At 39.3% G+C, this 23,066-nt stretch overlaps 1 protein-coding gene across 1 annotated transcript in view; it reads right to left on the reverse strand.

The window, feature by feature from the left end:
* LOC133557546 (polycomb complex protein BMI-1-like) overlaps positions 1 to 23,066 on the reverse strand; it is a 38,422-nt gene that overhangs the window by 8,072 nt on the left and 7,284 nt on the right. The window contains exons 3-8 of the mRNA XM_061908095.1: positions 16,884 to 16,980; positions 16,754 to 16,809; positions 16,553 to 16,682; positions 5,543 to 5,582; positions 5,339 to 5,437; positions 688 to 768 (exon numbers count right to left, since the gene is read on the reverse strand). Of these exons, the coding sequence (XP_061764079.1) occupies positions 688 to 768; positions 5,339 to 5,437; positions 5,543 to 5,582; positions 16,553 to 16,682; positions 16,754 to 16,809; positions 16,884 to 16,980 (503 nt within the window). The remainder of the gene's footprint in view (positions 1 to 687; positions 769 to 5,338; positions 5,438 to 5,542; positions 5,583 to 16,552; positions 16,683 to 16,753; positions 16,810 to 16,883; positions 16,981 to 23,066) is intronic.

A 23,066-nucleotide genomic window follows, 5' to 3' on the forward strand; every position in this document is an offset into this window, starting at 1 on the left:
CTAAAATAAATGATAAATGGGTTGTACTTGTATAGCGCTTTTCTACCTTCAAGGTACTCAAAGCGCTTTGACACTACTTCCACATTTACCCATTCACACACACATTCACACACTGATGGAGGGAGCTGCCATGCAAGGCGCCAACCAGCACCCATCAGGAGCAAGGGTGAAGTGTCTTGCTCAGGACACAACGGACGTAACGAGGTTGGTTCTAGGTGGGATTTGAACCAGTGACCCTTGGGTTGCACACAGCCACTCTCCCACTGCGCCACGCCGTCCCTAGTGACATAACTCACCGAAAAGTTGTCGAAAAAAATACATTCACGTCGCATTGCACTTAAACTGGCAACAACAACAAAAAATCAGATCTGTGTCACTTGAGGGCAAAAAAAAAAATCAGATTTGATGTGGAGTGTAAACAGGGCCTTAGACGTTAACCTACTATCCAGCTTTGCACAAGTAAACACACAGCAGGACCATTTATATCAGCAAACACCTTGCAATTACCCACCGCCACAAATAGATTGCCACCCTGTGGGAAACACTGTATTGTACAGTACCAGAGAGGTTTCTTTCAATTTTCAAGCAAACGGGAACATTTAAAGAAGTTTGAACGACCAGGTTTGTTTTTATTCATGCTAGCTGGTGTACATAACCAACAAAATAAGTAGTAGGAAGAACACTCACCCGTCTCCACTCGTAGAAATAGGCAATGTCCATTAGTGTGTAGTAGTCTTTCAGAGGTTCATCGCCATACAACACCTCTACCTGTAATACACACACAAGTGACATCAGTTACACAACATTTCAATGGAATATACAAAGTACAAGAAAACCTGTTTAAGTTGACACTTCTTACGTATACAACCTGTTTGTTGACATTTTCATTACTTAAAAGTAGAGATGTCCGATATTGGCTTTTTTGCCGATATCTAACTCTAAATTACTGATTCCGATACATACAGTCGTGGAATTAACACATTATTATGCTTAATTCTGTTGTGATGCCCCGCTGGATGCATTAAACAATGTAACATGGTTTTCCAAAATAAATCAACTCAACTTATGGAAAAAATTGCCAACATGGCACTGCCATATTTGTTATTGAAGTCACAAAGTGCATTATTTTTTTTAACATTCCTTAAAACAGCAGATTGGAATTTGGGACATGCTTTCCCTGAGAAAGCACGAGGAGGTTGAGGTGGGCGGGGTGTGTATATTGTAGCGTCCCGAAAGAGTTAGTGCTGCAAGTGGTTCTGTGTATTTGTCCTGTTGTGTTTATGTTGCGTTACGGTGTGGATGTTCTCCCGAAATGTGTTTGTCATTCTTGTTTAGTGTGGGTTCACAGTGTGGCGCATATTTGTAACAGTGTTAAAGTTGTTTATAGGGTCACCCTCAATGTTACCTGTATGGCTGTTGACCAAGTATGAATTGAATTCATGAAAAGCCCTAGATATTATGTGATTGGGCCAGCATTAAGAGGCAGTGCCTTTTTAAGGTTTATTGCCGCTCTGTACTTCTACCTACGTCCGTGTACCACTCCGTACAGTGGCGTTTTAAAAAGTACTACATTTTACTTTTTGAAACAGATCCTGATCATTTCTGATATTACCTTTTAAAGCATTTATCGTACTGCCGATATTATCGGACATTTATACTTAAAAGTGACTGCTTAAAAGGATAACTGCACTTATTTGGAACTTTGCCTATCATTCACAATCCCATATTTTTCTTTTTTATGCATTCCATCCATCCATTTTCTACCGCTTGTCTCTTTTGGTTCTAACTAGTAAATTAATGCGAGCAAAACTTCATTTACAATGGAGTCTATGGGAGTAGCTATATTCTGCCTATAAAGCACTTAAACATCCAAACACTTCCATCAAGCTGACGCAAACAAACATCGACCCCAAGTCTGCGCTGTGGTGTCTAAAAGGAAATTCCCCATGAATGACATCAAAGCATCACTAATCGGATGAAGTGACTATGATTAAAAAAACAGCAGAAAATGGTCCTTGATCTTGTAAAAGAAATGCTAGCGCTGCGAGTGATACTCAAAGAAAAAGACAAGATAGTACAGCTGAAGAACAGTTAAAGTACCAATGATTGTCTCACACACACTAGGTGTGGTGTAATTTGTCCTCTGCATTTGACCCATCCCCTTGATCACCCCCTGGGAGGTGAGGGGAGCAGTGGTCATCAGCGGTGTCGCGCCCGGGGATCATTTTTGGTGATTTATCCCCCAATTCCAACCCTTGATGTTAAGTGTCAAGCAGGGAATTAATGGGTCCCATTTTTATAGTCTTGGGTATGACTCGGCCGGGGTTTGAACTCACAACCTACCGATCTCAGGGAGGACACTCTAACCACTAGGCCACAGAGGAAGTTAGAGTGGAACAGCATAGGAGGATGAAGGACGTGCTTGTCACAGGTCTCCCAATAAGATCCATGTTTTTTGCTGGGTCAGTTTCTAGTAACATCGGAGGGAACTCTGGGGACCAGGAGGCCGTCGCTAACATGACGGCGCAACAGGTAGCGGCCTTTTTACGTTCAGAGGGATTGAGCTGGACTTGCCATCCTTTACCCGGTAGAAAAAAACGGTGAACGCTAGTCCCAACACTGCCATCATCATCAGGTACGACAACAGGAAACAGAAAACGGCTCTTATGAAACCAGGACGAAAATCAGGATCCAAAGTCTACAATAATGAGCATATCACAAAACAGAACTCTGAAATTGCAAAAAAAAAAAAAACAAGCTGAGGAAGCAAAAGAAAATCCAGTACACATCGACCAGCAACTGCAACATTTTCATTAAGCTCAATGGAGACTAAAGTGCTTCTGATCAAGGAGGAGGAGGAACTGAACAAGTACCATATTTTTTGGACTATAAGGCATATTTAAAATCCTTTAATTTTCTCACAAATCCACGGTGCGCCTCAAGAGTACAGAGTAATACTGGTGGTGCTTACTGACCTTGAGAGATATGTGTAGACTGCAATATGACGCTGGTAAACACCAAAACTTTAAATGTCCCATTGAGAATATGGAACATTACACATGGCACTCAGAAATATTTAAAAAAGTTCTAGTATGAGTTTGAAGCCGCAGCGCTTGATAATATTGTCAGCCCATTACAGCTACCGTAGTCAGAGATACAAGCATTACTATGGTGTGTGTATAAGGACCGCAAAATGACACCCATTAGCAGACACATCTGGCGTTTTGTTTGGCAAAAATATGCAAAACCAACTTTTCTTACATTCTGGTACTTGCTGATCTGTTTTTAGGATCTGCATAAGTTGTGAAAATTTGCGCAAGTACGCCATTGTAGACCGTGCCGACGACGTAGCCGATAAGCTTCTTCTTTTTCTCTGTCTTCTTGTCATGGGACATTTCTAATATAAAGTCGCGGAAAGTTCCCATTTATATATCTGTCAGTAAACTCGCTATAAAAGTGCTAAAAACTACCGGTGTTGTGAGTTTACATAATTCTCCCAAACAACTTTAGTTATTAGAGAGTTCCTGTCGGACGGTTTTTCACGGGACACATTTCCGGCGTTGTTATTGCACTAGTGAGCCACGGTTGAGGAGATGCTGCTCTGTTACTGATTTAAGTAAAGTCTGAATGTCATTAAAACAGTTGGCTCCATCTTTTGACACTTCTTCCACTCCTGTTCTTGCACGCTACACCACTACAACAAAGATGACGGGGAGAAGACGCTGCCGAAGGTGAGCCACGTAAATAAGACCGCCCACAAAACGGTGCATCCTTAAGCGACTTGAAGAAAATCTGTAAAACATAATCCATGCAACATTTTGACCAAAGAACCACCATTACATGTTATGTAGACCACAAGGAAGTTTTACATTTAATAAAAAAATCCTTATATGACCCCTTTTAATGTGCCTGATAATGTAGTGCGCCTTATGTATGAAAATAGACCTGAATAGACCCACTCAACGGCAGTGCGCCTTATAATCCTGTGCGCCCTATGGTCCAGAAAATACAGTACATGTGAACGTGGAAGAATATGAATATGCCATCGACTGAAGACATTCAAAACTCACCAGGAGAGACAACATTGGTAACCTGTGTACAATGTCAGCAGGAAATAGTCAACTTTAAATATACCGAGCACAATATGCATGTTGTGAACTAGGAAATAGACCCAAACACTAACTTATTTTCGTCTATTAACAAAGAATGTAACTACAGATGTCCGATAATATCGGACTGCCAATGTTAATGGCCGATAAATGCTTTAACATTTAATGTCAGAAATGATCGATATTGTTTTAAAAATTATCGGTTTCAAAAAGTAAAATTTCTAACTTTTTAAAATGCCGTCGTGTACACAAACGTATGGAGTACAGAGCGCCAATAAACCTTAAAGGCACTGCCTTTGCGTGGCGGCCCAGTCACATAATACCTTTCGGCTTTTAACACACACAAGTGAATGACAGGCATACTTAGTCGACACCCATACAGGTCACACTGAGGGTGGCCATGTTAACAACTTTAACACTGTTACAAATATGCGCCACACTGTGAACCCACACCAAACAAGAATGACAAACACATTTCAGGAGAACATCTGTACCGTAAAGCAACATAAACACAACAGAACAACCAACTATAACCCCTTGCGGCACTAACTCTTCCGGGACGCTACAATATACACCCCCCGCTATCCCCCCCCACACCTCAACCCGTCCCCCCAACCCCGCCCACCTCAACCTCCTCATGCTCTCTCAGGGAGAACATGTCCCAAATTCCAAGCTGCTGCTTTGAGGCATGTAAAAAAAAAAAATGCACTTTGTGACTTCAATAATAAATATGGCAGTGCCATGATAGCATTTTTTTCCCATAACTTGAGTTGATTTATTTTGGAAAACCTTGTTACATTGTTTAATGCATCCAGCGGGGCATCACAACAAAATTAGGCATAATAATGTGTTAATTCCACGACTGTATATATCGGTGTCGGTGGATATTGGAATCAGTAATTAAGAGTTGGACAGTATCGAAATATCTGATACCGGCAAAAAAAAATCCATTATCGGACATCTTTACTTCTGACTTATGTCAGTAGGCTCCATATAAAAGCACTAAAAACTACAACATGGCTGACAGGGAGAAGACATGGTCAAAGAGGGATTGGCCTGGAGGAGGGCTTTAGTCGGCAAGAAAATATTAATAATCTATGCAACATTTTGACCAAAGAACCACCATTACATTTCATATAGACCACAATATGTTTTAAACATAGAAAATATCAGAATGTGACCCCATCAATCTGATTATCTGGACGTAAAAGGTGTGTGTGCATGTTTACCCTGTAGTTGCTGGGTATATCCATCTTACTTCTGAGGAACTTTGCTAAGTGCATGACGGACATGGCTGCTGGGCACTGCAGGAAGCGTTTACCGTTGGACTGACAAAGCACAAATGCAGGGTGAGGGCCAGAAAACATGTGAAAACAATATGCAACTCTCACGCCACAAATCCTTATCTTGAAATTTAAAAAAAGGTTTTTTACCTTGTCTCCATCCACCTCTGAATGATGCCTCTCATTGGTTCTGCAAGCAAACAGAGAAAAATCAGACAAACGTCAGACAGCCCGAATACATATACAATACATCCAGTATTGGAGGTATTCTTATTCATTGTGAAATATACATTTTTTTACTTATTTTAGAGTGCTTAAGTCTTTTTTCATGTGAATATGAGCTTTATTTCATGTTGGTCCCATTGGGTGTCACTGATTCCCATTTCCTAAAAACTTAGTGCGCTCTTCAGCTAGTCTGAAGAGTGCACAGTGTGAAATACTCAATCTTTCCCGCATAAAATGTTTCTATAAATAAGTCTGTGGTAAACGTTGGGTACGTATAGGCTTGTCCCGATACCAATATTTTGGTACTCGTACCAAAATGTATTTCCATACTTTTCTAAATAAAGGGCAGCACAAAAAGGGCATTATTGGCTTAAGTTTAACAAAAACATCTGTCGGTACATTAAACATGTTTCTTATTGCAATCGAAGAACAATTTTGTCCTTAAATAAAATTGTGAACATCCAGGACAACATGTCTTATTAGTAAGTAAACAAACAAAGACTCCTATTTAGTCTGCTGATGTATGCAGTAACGTATTGTGTCATTTATCATTCTAGTATTTTGTCTACATTATGAGGGACAAGATGTAAAAATTAATTATTAATCTACCTGTTCATTTACTGTTAATATCTGCTTATTTTCCGTTTCAACATGTTCTATCTACACTGCTGTTAAAATGTAATAATCACTTATTCTTCTGTTTGATACTTTACATTAGTTTTGGATGATACCACAAATTTAGGTATCAATCCGATACTAAGTACTTCCAGGTCATATTCAAAGTCTTCATATGTCCAGGGACGTATTTACGGAATATGAATTTTTTCAAAAAGAAAAAAGATTTTGTGACCATAAAAAATATTGATGTAATCATAGTAGTATTGACTAGGTACGCTCTTGTACTTGGTATCATTACACTGGATGTCAGGTGTAGATCCACCCATGACGTTTGTTTACATTCAAGCGCGCTAGCTTTTGTTAGCGGTGACGCCGGTGAACTATTGTATCCTCCTACGATGTGTAGTGAAGCATGGTTAGCTATTCCTCGTCTTGCAGGGGTGATACTTGTAAGAAACTTACTTTATTTGTCGCCATGGATCGAGGATTAGTTATTTAGAAGTAGCTAAAACACTGCTAATAGATGTTAGCTGCCAGGTAGATACCCATGTCTTAAAGCACCTCTTCCTGTGGGTGTTTCAGTGTTATAGTTTCACCTATATCTTTAGTTGTAGGCCAAAATGCGTCCATTCTCCCTTTTCTGTCTACTTGTAAGTACTCCGTGATTGTGCGCTGCCGAACATGCTCCTCTGCTTGTGAAACCAGCAATGTCTTGGTGTGACGATGCGCCGCCATGCCCGAGGAACCGGTAGTTTTTAAACAGAGTATAGTACCGTTTTTGATTCATTAGTACCACGTTACTATACTAGTACCGGTATACCGTACAACCCTACTTGCGTATATTTCACCCTGTTTGACACAACTTTTTTGTGAGCAGCATTCTTTTAAATGAGGCCCCTTGTCTGACAGAGAATAAGAAGACATAGCAGGTGGGCTCAGTGTTGCAAACTTGGCAGCAACATTTTTACTATATTTTAGTAAGTGTACCCTTTAGTGTTCACTCCACTAGCTCCCTGTCCGTTACCACATTGATTTTAAATTACTTTCAATTGTTTTTAAATCCCTAAATGGTCTGGCCCCACAATACCTGACCGAGCTTCTGCATCATCATACCTCATCTAGACCCCTAAGGTCAGCTGAGCAACTGATGTTGGCGGTCCCCAGATCCAGGCTAAAGACCAGAGGGGACAGAGCCTTTTCCGTTGCCGCTCCTAAGCTCTTGAACAGCCTTCCCCTCCACATTAGGTCAGCCCAGAGCCTGGGGGTTTTCAAAAGCCTTCTTCAGACCTACCTCTTCCCGCTGGCCTTTGACCTGAGCTGAGTCTGCCCACTAGGCCACCATTTTCTAGTCCTACCCCCCGACGCCTTCGCTTTAGGTTTTTTCTATTTGTCGCACTTTTTATTGCTATCATTTTTATTTAGTATTTTTTTTACTTTTTATTCGACCCCTTTTACCGTATTGGTTTTTGCACTATTTTATTCAGCTCATTCATTGTTTATGTTCTTTGTTTGTTTTCTGTTTCTGTTGCTCTGTGCTTTTTTAACCTGTAAAGCACTTTGGTTCAATTTAACAGTTGTTGTAAATGTGCTATATAAATAAAATTGACTTGACTTAACTTAGATCTTCAAAAGCTTGACTTGACCTGTGTTATATTTTTAAGTAAAAGAAGGCAGCAGTTTGTCTCTATTTGGTGGATTTACTCAGCTGCGGCAGTGTTATAGTCACAAAACACCTTAAGCCTCATTTTTAGAGGTTATCAAAAAAAAAAAAAAAGGAAGCCTCAAAACATTGTAACTTTTGACCCAATTTTTTTTCACCAACTACCACAAATTTATGTTTTAGGTCACAGCAATCACAAAAAACAGTATTAAAGAAACAAAATAAAAATTATGTGCTTTCAAACAGAGAGGAGACTGACACTTAATGGTCTTCTCAACTTGCTGCCAGCTTCTGCCCCTTTTCAAGGAGCTCAATCTTGTTTGTGATGTTAAAAAAAACCGACAAAATCACGCAACAAAATTTGTCATTTGTCGTTTGAAAAATATTTGTGTTTTTTTTTTTACTCACTTTACAAAGTTATTCCTCTGTCCTACAGCACCCAATACAATTGAATGCAACATGGCAAATTATGCAAATCAGACTGTTTATAGTTTCTGCTTTGAATTGGGTTTTTAGCATCTTTACTGTCAAAAAATTTACCAAAATATTAGAGGTGGGAATCATTCGGCACTTCACGGTTACGATTCAGTAACTACAATTTCATTTAAAATCAATTATTGATGCATCTTTAATTTATGTATATTGATGCAGTTTTACATTTATTTTTGTTTCACTAAATAAGCATTGATCACTTGCATCTTTAAAACAGTGTATTTGTAATAAACTGTTAAATTAATTCTCAGATGTATTAATTAATGTGGGCTCTAAGGCGAGGATGTCGTTGTGGCTTGTGCAGCCCTTTGAGACACTTGTGATTAAAAGCTATATAACTAAACATTGATTGATTGATTGAAAATGTGTGCAAAACTGGAACATAAGAGCCCTATAATAAAGGTGGTTGATCTCTCAGTGAGGTGGCTCCCTACAGTCGGCCACATTTTAGAACTATCTGCATTACTTTATTTACAATAAATAAATCGATTAGCGTTTACTAATCAATTTTATAAATTGCCCATGTCCGAATTTAAAAATGTATTTCCCCCCACCTCTAACCCAATATGCATTTAAAAAAAAAAAAAAAAAAAAAAAATGTGTATAGTGTACAGTGCAACCCATTTAAAGTCAACATAAGCCAAAATAGCAATAATAAAGGATTTTTAACCAGACATTATTTTTCTTCAATTGCTCCAATTTTTGTTCTTTGAACCTGTTCACTGTAATAATGACAATAAAACTCTATTCTATTCTATTCATTGTGAAAATTGTTCGGCTGACCAGAGTGTCACTAAAGTCAAAAGGAGGCCAACGCTTTGAAGTTAGGACACTTTTTTTCTTGTTGCCCCTTTGTTGTTTTTATAGATGTTACCGAAAGGGACAAGTGGTAGAAAATGAATGAATTGGATGGATGGATGGAGTTGACATGACCGCAAATCTGCTTTTGCAAAATGACAAGTGATAATGATGAGCTTGACAATAATGCAATATGTTGACATTAACACACCAGTTTTTCATAGGAAAATCCCTTAGGCTTTGCAAGTCAACTCAAGCGGGCATTTTTTTAGTAATAAGAACACAAGGGACCAGGACTTGAAATGGTATACATGAAAATGGACGACTTTATTGAGTGAACTATCAGGGGCGGGAATCGTTGGGCACGTCATGATCTGATTAGGATTCTGGGGCTACAATTCGATTATAAACTGATTATTGAATCATCTTTAACTATTATAGTGTATATTATTGTTGTGATTATAAATGTGTTATTATATATAAAAGTAATATGTCTACAAGGCTGCTGACGTATGCATTAACTTTTTGCAACATTTCTGGTTTTCTGAGCTGTGTATATCGATCTATTGAGACCTACACTGCAAAAACTGAAATCTAAGTAAGATTAAATATCTCTTATAAGGGTGATAGTTGCTTATTTTCTGTCTCATAAGATAATTCTTCTCACTAAGCAGATTTTATTTTTGAGTCTTTCACTTGTTTTAAGTGTTTTGGTCCTAAATGATCTCAGTAAGATAATACAACTTGTTGCTGGGATTCTATGACCTATATTGAGTAAAACATGCTTGAAACTAGAATATCAACTGTTGCAAAGCTGTGTAATTAACACAAGTATAAAACTACATTTTTGAAGTAATAATTTCTTACTTCAAACATGAAAAAAATCATGATGTCGAGCACATATAATTATGTCAAGATAATGGCACTTGTATTTAATTAATTTAAGAATATTTTTCAACATCTTGAACAAAAAGGCCTTTTTTTTTCTACCAAGAAAAGTGTGCTTGTTGTTAGTGAGAATATACATATTTTAAGGTATTTTTGGATTCATTGAGGTTAGCTAATTTTACTTGTTTTGAAAAGTCTTGACAAGCCAAATTTTCTTGTTCTATTGGCAGATCATTTTGCTTAGTTTAAATAAAATACCTCTCATTTTTGTTTTGTTTTCTTGTTTTTCAACACAGACTTTTTGCAGTGTACAGTATATACAGGGGTGTCAAAATATCGCATTAATTGCGATTAATTAGTCATATTTAGCACGTTATGCTTTTAATTGCGTAAATATAATATTTAATCTCTAACGTTATTGTCTCTGACTGCCTGAGAGTTGTCTCACTCTGTTAAGAGACTTGGCTGATGATATTCGCGGCTATTAATATTGGGGATTGGATAAATTATCTATCCTTCCATTTTCTACCGATATTTGTCTTCTCTGACAGCAGTAATAAAAATAATTTTATCCCCCAAAAAAAACACTGTGAGTTTTGTTGCTTGTGCTATAGAGGCATCTTTTGGACAAATTCGCTCACTGCAGGTGCTGAACTCTCCTTCCATTTAATGCTTTTAACGTCCTGAAGTAGAAATTCAGTCATCGAGCAATTCATAGCCTTTCTACTCGTATGGATTCTTCATTCATCAAGTATTAAAATATAACTAAAACGGTTTATACTTACTAAAACTTCCCATGTGTGATGTCTGTCGAAGTTTTTTCATGCATATTTGTACGAGCTATAGTAATGTAATGCCGCTAGCAGCGTTACCACTGGCTGAAATGCTAACACATTTCCGAGTGTCTGTGTTCGTATTATCAACTTACGTCGTCATTCTTTTTACATTGTTTAATTTTCTCAATTTCTTCGTAAATTCACCAAGACGTCACCGTGGAGTTAGTCTGTTTAGTTTGAGAGCTAGCTTACGCAGCTCGTAGATCCATGACGATAACTTTTGTTTTGTTTGATCAGCCGTTTTACTGTGGTGTTACAGACATATTTTGGAAACAATTAACCTTATTGTGTAAATAACTCATTTTACAACATATATATCTGTGGCTTACAGTCTGGAGCGGTAACCCTATTTTTTTAACATTATGATCATGTTTTCTTTTGATTATGTGAAGTGTCCCTGAGTACCTTTTAAAAGCGTTATATCAATAAAATGTATTATTAAAAAATGTACTCAAAGGGACCCATGTGCTGGGTCTTCCTCTGGAATACCACAGCTGTATGCAACAACCCGCAACATTATTTTGGCCCCATGGTGGCTTGCTTTGCAGTAGGATTTTAATAAGATAAACATTTCCTATCAGAGTTATTGTGACCTAAATGAGGGTGATCAAATAACGGTAAAAGTTGTATTTACTGATGTCACGTCCGGCTCATTGACTATGTAAGGCTCAAAGTGGTGGGCCAGCGAGCGTCTTTTGTCGTATTGTCCTGAGCGGTGTTTTGTAAGGATGTCCGATAATGGCTTTATTGCTGATATTCCGATGTTGTCCAACTCGTAATTACCGATATCAACCGATACCGATATATACAGTCGTGGAATTAACACATTATTATGCTTTAGTTTGTTGTGATGCCCCGCTGGATGGATTAAACAATGTAACAAGGTTTTCCAAAATAAATCAACTCAAGTTATGGAAAAAAATACCAACATGGCACAACCATATTTATTATTGAAGTCACAAAGTGCATTAATTTTTTTAACATGCCTCAAAACAGCAGCTTGGAGTTTAAGACATACTCTCCCTGAGAGAGAGAGAGCAGGAGGAGGTTGAGGTGGGAGGGTTTGGGGGTGTATATTGTAGCGTCTCGGAAGAGATAGTGCTGCAAGGGGGTTCTGGGTATTTGTTCTGTTGTGTTACGGTGCGGATATTCTCCCGAAATGTGTTTGTCATTCTTGTTTGGTGTGGGTTCACAGTGTGGCGCATACTTGTTACAGTGTTAAAGTTGTTTTTACAGCCACCCTCAGTGTGAACTGTATGGCTGTTGACCAAGTATGCGTGGCATTCACTTGTGTGTAAAAAGCCGTAGATATTATGTGATTTGGCCGGTACGCGAAGGCAGTGGCTTTAAGGTTTATTGTCACTCTGTACTTCACCTTACGTCCATGTACACAGCTGCGTTTTAAAAAGTCATAAATATTACTTTTTGAAACAGATATCAATAATTTTGAAACCGATAATTACCGATATTACATTGGAAAGCCTTTATCAACCGATAATATCGGCAGTCCAATATTATCTGACATCTCTAGTTTTTTGCCTTTCTCTAAGAAAAATGCCAAATGTTTGCCTTTGCTTTAAAGGCCTACTGAAACCCACTACTACTGACTACGCAGTCTGATTGTTTATATATCAATGATGAAATCTTAACATTGCAACACATGCCAATACAGCCGGTTTAGTTTACTAAATTACAATTTTAAATTTCTCGCGGAGTTTCTTGTTGAAAATGTCGAGGAATGATGACGCGTATGATGACGCGTGTTTGTGACGTCTTGGGTTGTAGCGGACATATTAGTCCAGCACCACAAACGGCTAAAAGTTGTCTCTTTTCATCGCATAATTACACAGTAATTTGGACATCTGTGTTGCTGAATCTTTTGCAAGTTGTTAAATTAATAATGGAGACTATAAAGAATAATGCTGTTGGTGGAAAGCGGTGGATTGCAGCTGCCTTTAGCACCGAAACACAGCCTGTTTCTTTGTTTGTTGTGAAGCTCTAACACAGAGCGGTCAAGCGAACATGTTTTGCTACATCACCCAGCACGTTTTTGGATGGGAAAATTGTGATATTAAGTCTGCTCTTACCGGAGACTTCAGTGGATTATGCGACTTCCTCCTGCAGCTCAAAAAGGCAGTTGTGATCTTGGCTCCTCCATTGCCTTCTCTGAGTGACACTGGCGTTCACCGCAGCCATCCGACTTTTAGGTATGACTTTATGATCAATAAGCAGATAAGGGATCTTCCAGAATTATCTTAGTAAATGTGTCTAATTACATCTGAAACGGTCCCACTGCCACCGCCTGGAGCAGTCGCTTTTTCTTTTTTTTTTTTTTTGTGCTTCACTCTAACTTTCCTTATACACGAATCTTTCATCCTTGCTTAAATTAATGGGGAAATTGTCGCTTTCTCGGTCCGAATAGCTCTTGCTGCTGGTGGCTCACATTATAAACAATGTGAGGATGTAAGGAGCCCTCACATCGGTGACGTCACGCGCACATTGTCTGCTACTTCCGGTAAAGGCAAGGCTTTTTTATTAGCGACCAAAAGTTGCAAACTTTATCGTCAATGTTCTTTACTAAATCCTTTCAGAAAAAATATGGCAATATCGCGAAATCATCAAGTATGACACATAGAATGGACCTGCTATCCCCGTTTGGATAAAGTCTCATTTCAGTAGGCCTTTAAAGGCTTTTTGAACCGTTTAAATCGAGAAATGGATAAAAAAAAATTCCGAAATCCTTTAGATGTAATCAAAAAGGGCAAAAGATATCAAGATTTTATTTTAAAAAATGATGACAAAACCATTGATGCTACAAGTGTTTTGTAATTCACCAGCTCGGCTAGTATAACTAAAAGAAAGCAAATGTGAGAAAAACCTGATATAGTTAAAACTTTTACCAAAGGCAGCAATCATAAATGAAGCTTTCAGCACATGCACAACGTTGAGTTCTATAGTTAAATTTTGATATAGACGAGGAAAAGCTTCCATACTCGTAAACGGCGCTTGGAACAACAACAAGGCAACGAAAATGACTGCAGACGCAAAAATATAATCATGAAATGCAACCTTACCCAAGCAAAAACGATGCATGATTAATTTAGAAGAGTCTTAATACCAATTTCCTTGACCCAGCCTCGCACGCGCCGTTCAAAACTAAGTGCTATCTTTTTATTTGTTAGCTTTTTTAACACATTTAGTAATCTTATCAAACCTAAAAAACACCCAGTCTCTCTGTTACACCTCTTCACTGTCAGCTACCTAGTTGCTAAACTAACAAAGCTAAGCTCGTCCCAGTCCGAAGCCCCTGCGCTCCAAAGACAGCAGGGACTCGACTCAGTGAAAGAAACATGAGTATGGCTTCTTGTTCTTCAAGCACTTTTCTCATGGATAGCTGAGACGTGGCATACACCTCTGGCAGGGACAAAGTTACTCTACAACGACCTTGAAGTAGCCCAACTTGAAGCAGCGCCAAGCGGCCAACAAGAGTCTGTGACACATAATAGATATAGCCCTTATGCAAGTCCTACACCTCAGTCTACCGGACCCCACACCTTAGTTATAGGGGACTACATCACCCAGAACATTCACACACTACAGACCATTTAGTGTTGCCAATCAACCTATCCCCAGGTGCATCTCTTTGGAGGTGGGAGCAAGCCAGAGTACCCGGAGGGAACCAATCACGGGGAGAACATGCAAACTACACACAGAAAGATCCTGAGCCTGGGATTGAACTCAGGACTACTCAGGACCTTCGATTTGTGAGGCACATGCACTAACCCCTGTACCACCGCAATTAATACTTAAAATAAAACAGTAATTATGTGGTACTGTCAAAATTAAAATTGCAGAAAACAAACGTGAAAAAATGAAGAAATAAAATGTTTGATGTAGTCTCTCTTAAAATATCCTTCTTGATAATGGCCTTGCAAATATATATCTACCACCTAATCAACGTTTTGTTGTCCTTTGTAAAATGCCTCAAAACTTTACACTATCTGTAATATGGTCTTTTTCAAACATTATATCACTGTCTCCCAAAGTGTCATTAGTTAATGAGGTCTTTCGAGAAAAGAATCTTAACGTCATTGGTCTTAGTGAGACTTGGCTAAAACCAGATTATTTTATTTCCGCTTAACGAGGCATCTTCTCCTAACTATACAAGTGCATATATTGCTTGCCCCAGACAGTTCGACATGTCTGGCAAGGCGACTGACTATGGCTGGGTGATATGGCCTTTTATTAATAACTCAATATTTTTGGGCCATATATATATTGTTATATATATCGTGATATTTTGCCTTAGCCTTGAATGAACACTTGATACATTCATGTCATTTCCAAAACAGAAAGTGCAAGATTGTCAGAGACATTTTAAAACAAGCTATGAGTGCACTTTTGTGCATGATGTCACTAAGATGACATAGCAAAACAACACAAAATTTAAGTGCACTTTTTGTACAGAACGCCACTACAATAGTTTAAAAAAAAATAAAGTGCACTTTTGCGCACAATGTCATACAAGATATTTCAAAAACTGTCAAAAATGAACTGCATAATAGGAAATCAAATAGTATTTTTCCTTTTTTCTGTGTTAGGTTCCTGCGGACCTTATCTCCTTCTGTTGTTGATTTTTTTTCATACTGTGTTGATCCGGAAATTGTTGCTTCAGCATTTTGTGGGTGTGGCACCGAACGGAGATGTTGACATGCAGTTTCAAACGCTCTTCATTCTCTAACGGGTGACTTTTCAAATGACGCTACAAATTAGCAGTGCTGTTACTTTTTGTAGCAACGCTTTTGCTGCATAATTGTTTAACATATTCCCGCTTGAAGTCAAACCACTGCCAGACGATGCACCCCGTGCTGTTTTACTTGGGAATTATTTCTCCATTTGTTACCAGATTCGCACCTTTTCTCGCACCGTTAGCATCACAGCTAATGTTACCTATGTAGCTACCTCTGCTCGGAGAAGGTGTGTGACGCGTGACGTACACTATGTAAGAAGGTGTGCTTGTTTAAGTCTCTGTGAGAAGGAGGGACAAGAAAGAGTGGGAAACGCATGTAGTGTAATGCACGAAGCTAAAAGCAACTACGTGAGAACGTATACTCGAATAGAACAATATAGTCATTTTCTATATCGCACAGAGACAAACCCGCGACATAGCCCAGCCCTACGACTAACTGATAATCCCTGAGATCACTTGACAGATTTTTTTTTATTATGTATAGGAATATATTTGATTGCATAATATGATTGTTTTGCTCGTATCTGCTTTTAGTGGTAAGATCTAGGCCCGTTGTGTACATAGTTTCGATTCTGTTTGCTGCATAGCAGCCATTTTTGGTTTGGTGGCACACCACTTAGTTCATCCATCCATCCATCCATCCATTTTCTACCGCTTATTCCCTTTTGGGGTCGCGGGGGGCGCTGGTGCCTATCTCAGCTACAATCTGGCGGAAGGCAGGGTACACCCTGGACAAGTCGCCACCTCATCGCAGGGCCAACACAGATAGACAGACAACATTCACACACTAGGGCCAATTTAGTGTTGCCAATCAACCTATCCCCAGTTCCCTTCCGTTCAAAAGTCACGTGACTGAATACAACCTATAGTTGAATGTGCTCAAACAGACTTACTTGTTCCTCTCATAGAACTGTATGGACAGACTGATGATTTCGTCCTCGGCTATGTTGAAGGTCTCCACTACCTCCCCCGGCTCCAGTACACGACTCTCAGAGTAGAAATCTCGTCTCCGCTTCATCTCATCTACGGGCGGCAGACGACAACAAAAACCTGAACAGTCGTGCCATGTTTTATGCCGAGAAAGTTTGTATTACCTTTGAATAAACCCGGAACAAGCTTATAAACTATATCTTGCAGAGTTTTGTCCGCTCTTAATATCACAAAAAACAAGAGACGATGAAGCTTTGAGTCAGAAATGTTTATAAGAGATCTTTGCTTGCTTACCTGATGCTGAGTTGCGGACATGTCTTATGAACCTGGACGTCACATCGGGGGCAGAACTTGTTTGTCTCCAAGAAGGCCACGATGCATGTTTTACAAACTATACAGAGCAACAGAGCACAGGGCGTAATGATCAGCACATATAGAACATGTTTAAGTCGACATCTCTCTGATTGGTTGACTCGCGTCAACGTAAGCGGTTCTGAAAATAAGCAGTTAACATCATTGAAAGTAGCCATTACTTGCACATTAACTTGTAACATTCTTATATCCATACATCCATCCATTTTCTACTGCTTATTCCCTTCGGGGTCACTGCAGCCTATCTTGGCAACAATCGGGTGGAAGGCGGCGTACACCCTGGACAAGTCGCCACCTCCTCACAGGGCTAACACAGATAGACAGACAACAATCACGCATCACCTACTCAGTGGCCTAGTGGTTAGAGTGTCCGACCTGAGATCGGTAGGTTGTGAGTTCAAACCCCGGCTGAGTCATACCAAATACTATAAAAATGGGACCCATTGCCTCCCTGCTTGGCACTCAGTATCAAGGGTTGGAATTGTGGGTTAAATCACCTAAAATGATTCCTGGGCGCGGCCACCGCTGCTGCTCACTGCTCCCCCCCCTCCCAGGGGATGAACAAGGGGATGGGTCAAATGCAGAGGACAAATTTCACCACACCTAGTGTGTGTGTGACAATCATTGGTACTTTAACATTCACACACTAGGGCCAATTTAGTGTTGCCAATCAACCTATCCCCAGGTGCTTGTCTTTTATAAGCAAAAGGTCAAAATTAGAGATTCCCCAATCAGGGTTTTATGCTGCTGATTCTGATATGGATCATCCATTACTGCGATTGGCCGATACCAATACGACAGCGATCAAATGTATTAACTGTACAATTTGATAACCCATGGAGAGTGGTATTGACAGTTTAACAATAACATAGCAAAACAAAGTCAATAGTACACAGTGAAATTAGAGATGTCCGATAATGGCTTTTTTGCAGATATCCGACATTCCGATATGGTCCAACTTTTAATTACCGATTCCGATATCAACCGATACCGATATATACAGTCGTGGAATAAACACATTATTATGCCTAATTTCGTTGTGATGCCCTGCTGGATGCATTAAACAATGTAACAAGGTTTTCCAAAATAAATCAACTCAACTTATGGAAAAAAATGCCAACATGGCACTGCCATATTCATAATTGAAGTCACAAAGTGCATTATTTTTTTTAAACATGCCTCAAAACAGCAGCTTGGAATTTGAGAAATGCTCTTCCTGAGAGAGCATGAGGTGGTCGGGTTGGGTACGTGGTGGCGGGGTTGAGGTGGTACCGGGGGATGTATATTGGTGCAGCCCGGAAGAGTTAGTGCTGCAAGGGGTTCTGGGTATTTGTTCTGTTGTGTTACGGTGCGGATGTTCTCCCGAAATGTGTTTGCCATTCTTGTTTGGTGTGGGTTCACAGTGTGGCGCATATTTGTAACAATGGTAAAGTTGTTTATACGGCCACCCTCAGTGTGACCTGTATCGCTGTTGACCAAGTATGCTTTGCATTCACTTGTGAGTGTGAAAAGCCGTAGATAGTATGTGATTGGGCTGGCACGCAAAGGCAGTGCCTTTAAGGCACGCCCCGAATATTGTCTGGTTGGAAATCAGTAAATACGGGAGTCTCCAGGGAAAATCGTGAGGGTTGGCAAGTATGACTGGGAGAAGCAATTGCTCTGTACTTCTCCTTATGTCCGTGTACCACTCCTTAGAGCGGCGTTTAAAAAGTCATAAATTTTACTTTTTAAAACAGATACCGATCATTTCAGATGTTACATTTTAAAGCATTTATCTGCCAACAATATGGGCAGTCCGATATTATCGGACATGTCTACCAAAAATGTACTGTGGGGCCCCATTTTTATGACTTGATGGGGTCCCTGGGATCCCATTTGGAAAATGCCTCACGCCAACACTGCTGATACTACTATTGGTATCGACATTACCAAGTTATGAATGACCCGCCCTCCTCTTACGTGTCGTGTACTGACTGTGAGGAGACTGACACACCAAGTTACCTTATCCTCTCTCTGAATCTTAATTAATCTACTTGTCAATTTCTTTCTAATAACTGCTTACTTTCTGCTATGACACAATTTCATCTACACTTCTTACTATTTACTATACACTTATTTCTTGGTGTTGTTTAGCTGTTAGCATGCCTGCTCCTGGTGTGTAACATGTTTAGCCTCGTTCTCCAGTGATAATGAAACCTGATAATGATACTTAAAATACTAAGTAAGAAATGTAATTGATTTGACGTAAAGGAGGTGGTTATTATTAGCTCTGGGGAGCAGGTATACAACATGCATGGAGACAAATAATTAGATGCTAGTCACTTGTCAGCTGTTGGACTAAAAATAAATACAGTGTTAGCCAGAAGGGATCAGCATTAATCGACAATGGCGATCACATACTTTGACGAAAACGGCAGCTGATCAATCCATGGTCCATGGTGATAATAAAGGATTATTGGTCGTGACACATTCCATTTGTAGATATTCTTTTTAGATTCTTGTGTTTTCATATGATATTTTACAATTGTATCTAACAGAACAGGTGTGCTAATGTTTTTGTATGTTTCGACCACAATGACAAAGTTTTCATACATGCACAAATCTTCCTTCCCTTGGTTAACAATCTAAAAAGTATATTAAATTGAGTGCAGTTTATTAGTCACTAATTGCTCGCCAGCTTAAATGTAAGAAACAAAAATGTATTTCAACATAAATGAGACGTGCAGCACTCGTTTTGTTTTTATCACTAAAACACACTCCAATACCTTTACAAATTAAAACAGAAAAAGATCAAAAATATTTTAAGTACTCTTTGAACACACTCAACAATACCGCGATAAGTTTGGTCACAAGAACTGTGATCCATCCATCTATTTTCTACAACTTGTCCCTTTCAGGGTGGCAGGGGGTGCTAGAGCCTATCTCAGGTGCATTCGGGTAAAAGGCGCCACCTCATCCCGCGTGATATGACATTTTAATATCCATTGCACTGAGAATGTTGTCTATCTGTGTTGGCCCTGCGACGATAGATAGATAGATAGATAGATAGATAGATAGATAGATACAGTCAAGAAAATAAGTATTTGAACACCCTGCTATTTTGCAAGTTCTCCCACTTAGAAATCATAGAGGTGTCTGAAATTTTCACAGTAAGTGCATGTCCATTGCATGAGAGATAACCTAAAAAGAAAAATTCAGAAATCAAAATCTATTATTTTTTTAACAATTTATTTGTGTGATACAGCTGAAAATAAGTATTTGAACACCTGTCTATCAGCTAGAATTCTGACCCTCAAAGACCTGTTAGTCCGCCTTTAAAAGTCCTCCTCCACTCTACTGTAATATCCTGAATTAGATGCACCTGTGTGGGGTCATTAGAAGCATAAAGACACCTGTCCACCCCATACAATCAGTAAAACCCAAACATTCAGCATGGCTAAGAGTAAAGAGCTGTCCAAAGACACCAGAGACAAAATTATACAACTCCACAAGGATGGAAAGGGCTCCGGAGAAATTGCCAAGCAGCTTGGTGAAAAAAGGTCCACTGTTGGAACAATCATTCGAAAATGGAAGAAGCTAAACTTGACGGTCAATCTCAATCGGAGTGAAGCCCCATGCAAGATATCACCTGGTGAGGTCTCAATGATGCTAAGAAAGTTGAGGAATCAGACCAGGACTACATGGCAGGACTTGGTCAATGACCTGAAAAGAGCTGGGACCACTGTTTCCACGGTCACTGTTGGTAATACACTATGACGTCATGGTTTGAAATCATGCATGGCACGGAAGGTTCCCCTGCTTAAACCAGCACATGTTAAGGCCCGTCTTAAGTTTGCCAATGACCATTTGGAGGAGTCATGGGAGAAAGTTTTGTGGACATATGAGACCAAAATTTACCTTTTTGGTCATAATTCCACTATGCGTGTTTGGATGAAGAAGAATGATGTGTACCATCCCAAGAACACCATCCCTACTGTGATGCATGGGGTGGTAGCATCATGCTTTGGGGGTGTGTTTCTGCTCATGGGACAGGACGACTGTACTGTATTGAAAAGAGGATGACTGCAGCCATGTATTGTGAGATTTGGGCCAAAAACCTCCTTCCCTTCCAACATGACAATGACCCAAAGCACACCGCCAGGAAAACCAAGAACTGGCTTCGTAAGAACCATATCAAGGTTCTGGAGTGGCCTAGCCAGTCTCCAGACCTAAATCCAATTGACAATCTTTGGAGGGAGCTGGAAGTCTGTGTTACTCAGCGACTGTCCAGAGACCTGACTGATCTAGAGAAGATCTGTGTGGAGTGGGCAAAAATCCCTCCTGCAGTCTATGCAAACCTGGTGAAGAACTAAGGGAAACATTGGACGTCTGTAATTGCAAATAAAAGCAACTCTACCAAATATTAATGTTGGTGCTCAAATACTTATTTTCAGCTGTATCACATGAATAAATTGTTAAAAAGTCATAGATTGAGATTTCTGGATTTTTCTTTTCAGGTTATCTCTCATAGAGTGGACATGCACCTACCGTGAACATTTCAGACCCCTCCATGATTTCTAATTGGGAGAACTTGCAAAATAGCCGGGAGTTCAAATACTTAATTTCTTCACTGTGTGTGTGTGTGTGTGTGTGTATGTATATATACATTTTTTTTCATAGAATTATGTTGCGCTGAAATAAATACAAAATTAATAATAAATATGTTTCTTAACTAAAGTCTTATTCTTCCATCCATTTTCTACCGCTTGTCCCTTTCGGGGTTGTGGGGGGTGCTGGTGCCTATCCCACCCTGGACAAGTCACCACCTCATTGCAGGGCCAACAAAAAAGAAAAAGACAGATTCACCACTGTAGTCATACTTTTTGGGCTTAAGAAAATTCTATGTGACATTAGATCCAGACTTCTTCTGTTTGTTTGAGTTTTTCATTACTGCCACAAGTGACGGAAATGTGTATTACAACCGAGTTTGCTATGGATCACATCCGAAAAACTGACATATTTTGGCAGACTAAAGCGCTTTGAGTACCTTGAAGGTAGAAAAGCGCTATACAAGTACAACCCATTTATCATTTATATATATATATATATATATATATATATATATATATATATACATATATCTCGATAAGGTGGTGACTTGTCCAGGGTGTACGCCGCTTTCCACCCGAAGACGCTGAGATTGGCTACAGCACCCCCAGCGACACCGTAAGGGACAAGCGGCGGGAAATGGATGAATGGATGCACTAAACAGGAATTCACTTTGTGAATGTTTCATGATGCTTAGCAATAATGATGAATTTAACAGTAGACATGTCGACATAAACGGACCAATTTTCCATGGAAATTACAAGTTGGCTGACAAATGGCTTGTTGACATAAGCGACGAGTTTAACTCCATTGAAGATAGCAGCGATGAGCGGCGCTAGCTGCAAGTTAGTGATCGGCGCATTAGCAGTTATGGTTTTACATTCATTTTGATTTGAAACAGTAAAACTAACCGTTAGGAGTTTTGCCGCAGTTTATCATTAATACCGGTTTAAATAGGAATGTATAGTTTTTTTGTATTGCCAAGAATAGGTAGTCTGACTATAGATGTCACAATAAGAACATTTTATATCACGGTTACTGTGGCCACAATGATCATTGTTGTCATTAGCAGTATTATTGAATGTGCTCAAAAAGTACTTACACACGCGCTGAAATCCTTTAACCAGATTTTATTCAAATAAAATAAAAACATTGAGGCATAATATACTTTCTTGGCAGAAGAAACCTGTAAAATTGTTCTGGCTTCTTATGAGACATATGTTTTTTATTTAATTGTTTAAATAAGTTGATCTTTTTCCATTTTAATTTGGAAAGGTTTTAGAGCAGTAAACCCTAGCAGTTTTACCCTAGGGTCTATTGTTGGGCCATGAGTTCCTCCTAGAAGTCTGCCAAAATATGTCAGTTTTTCGGATGTGATCCATAGCAAACTCGGTTGTAATACACATTTCCGTCACTTGTGGCAGTAATGACAAACTCAAACAAACAGAAGAAGTCTGGATCTAATGTCACATAGAATTTTCTTAAGCCAAAAACTATGACTACAGTGGTGAATCTGTC

This window comes from Nerophis ophidion, linkage group LG01 (assembly GCF_033978795.1).
Source record: "Nerophis ophidion isolate RoL-2023_Sa linkage group LG01, RoL_Noph_v1.0, whole genome shotgun sequence".
Classification (NCBI taxonomy): domain Eukaryota; kingdom Metazoa; phylum Chordata; class Actinopteri; order Syngnathiformes; family Syngnathidae; genus Nerophis; species Nerophis ophidion.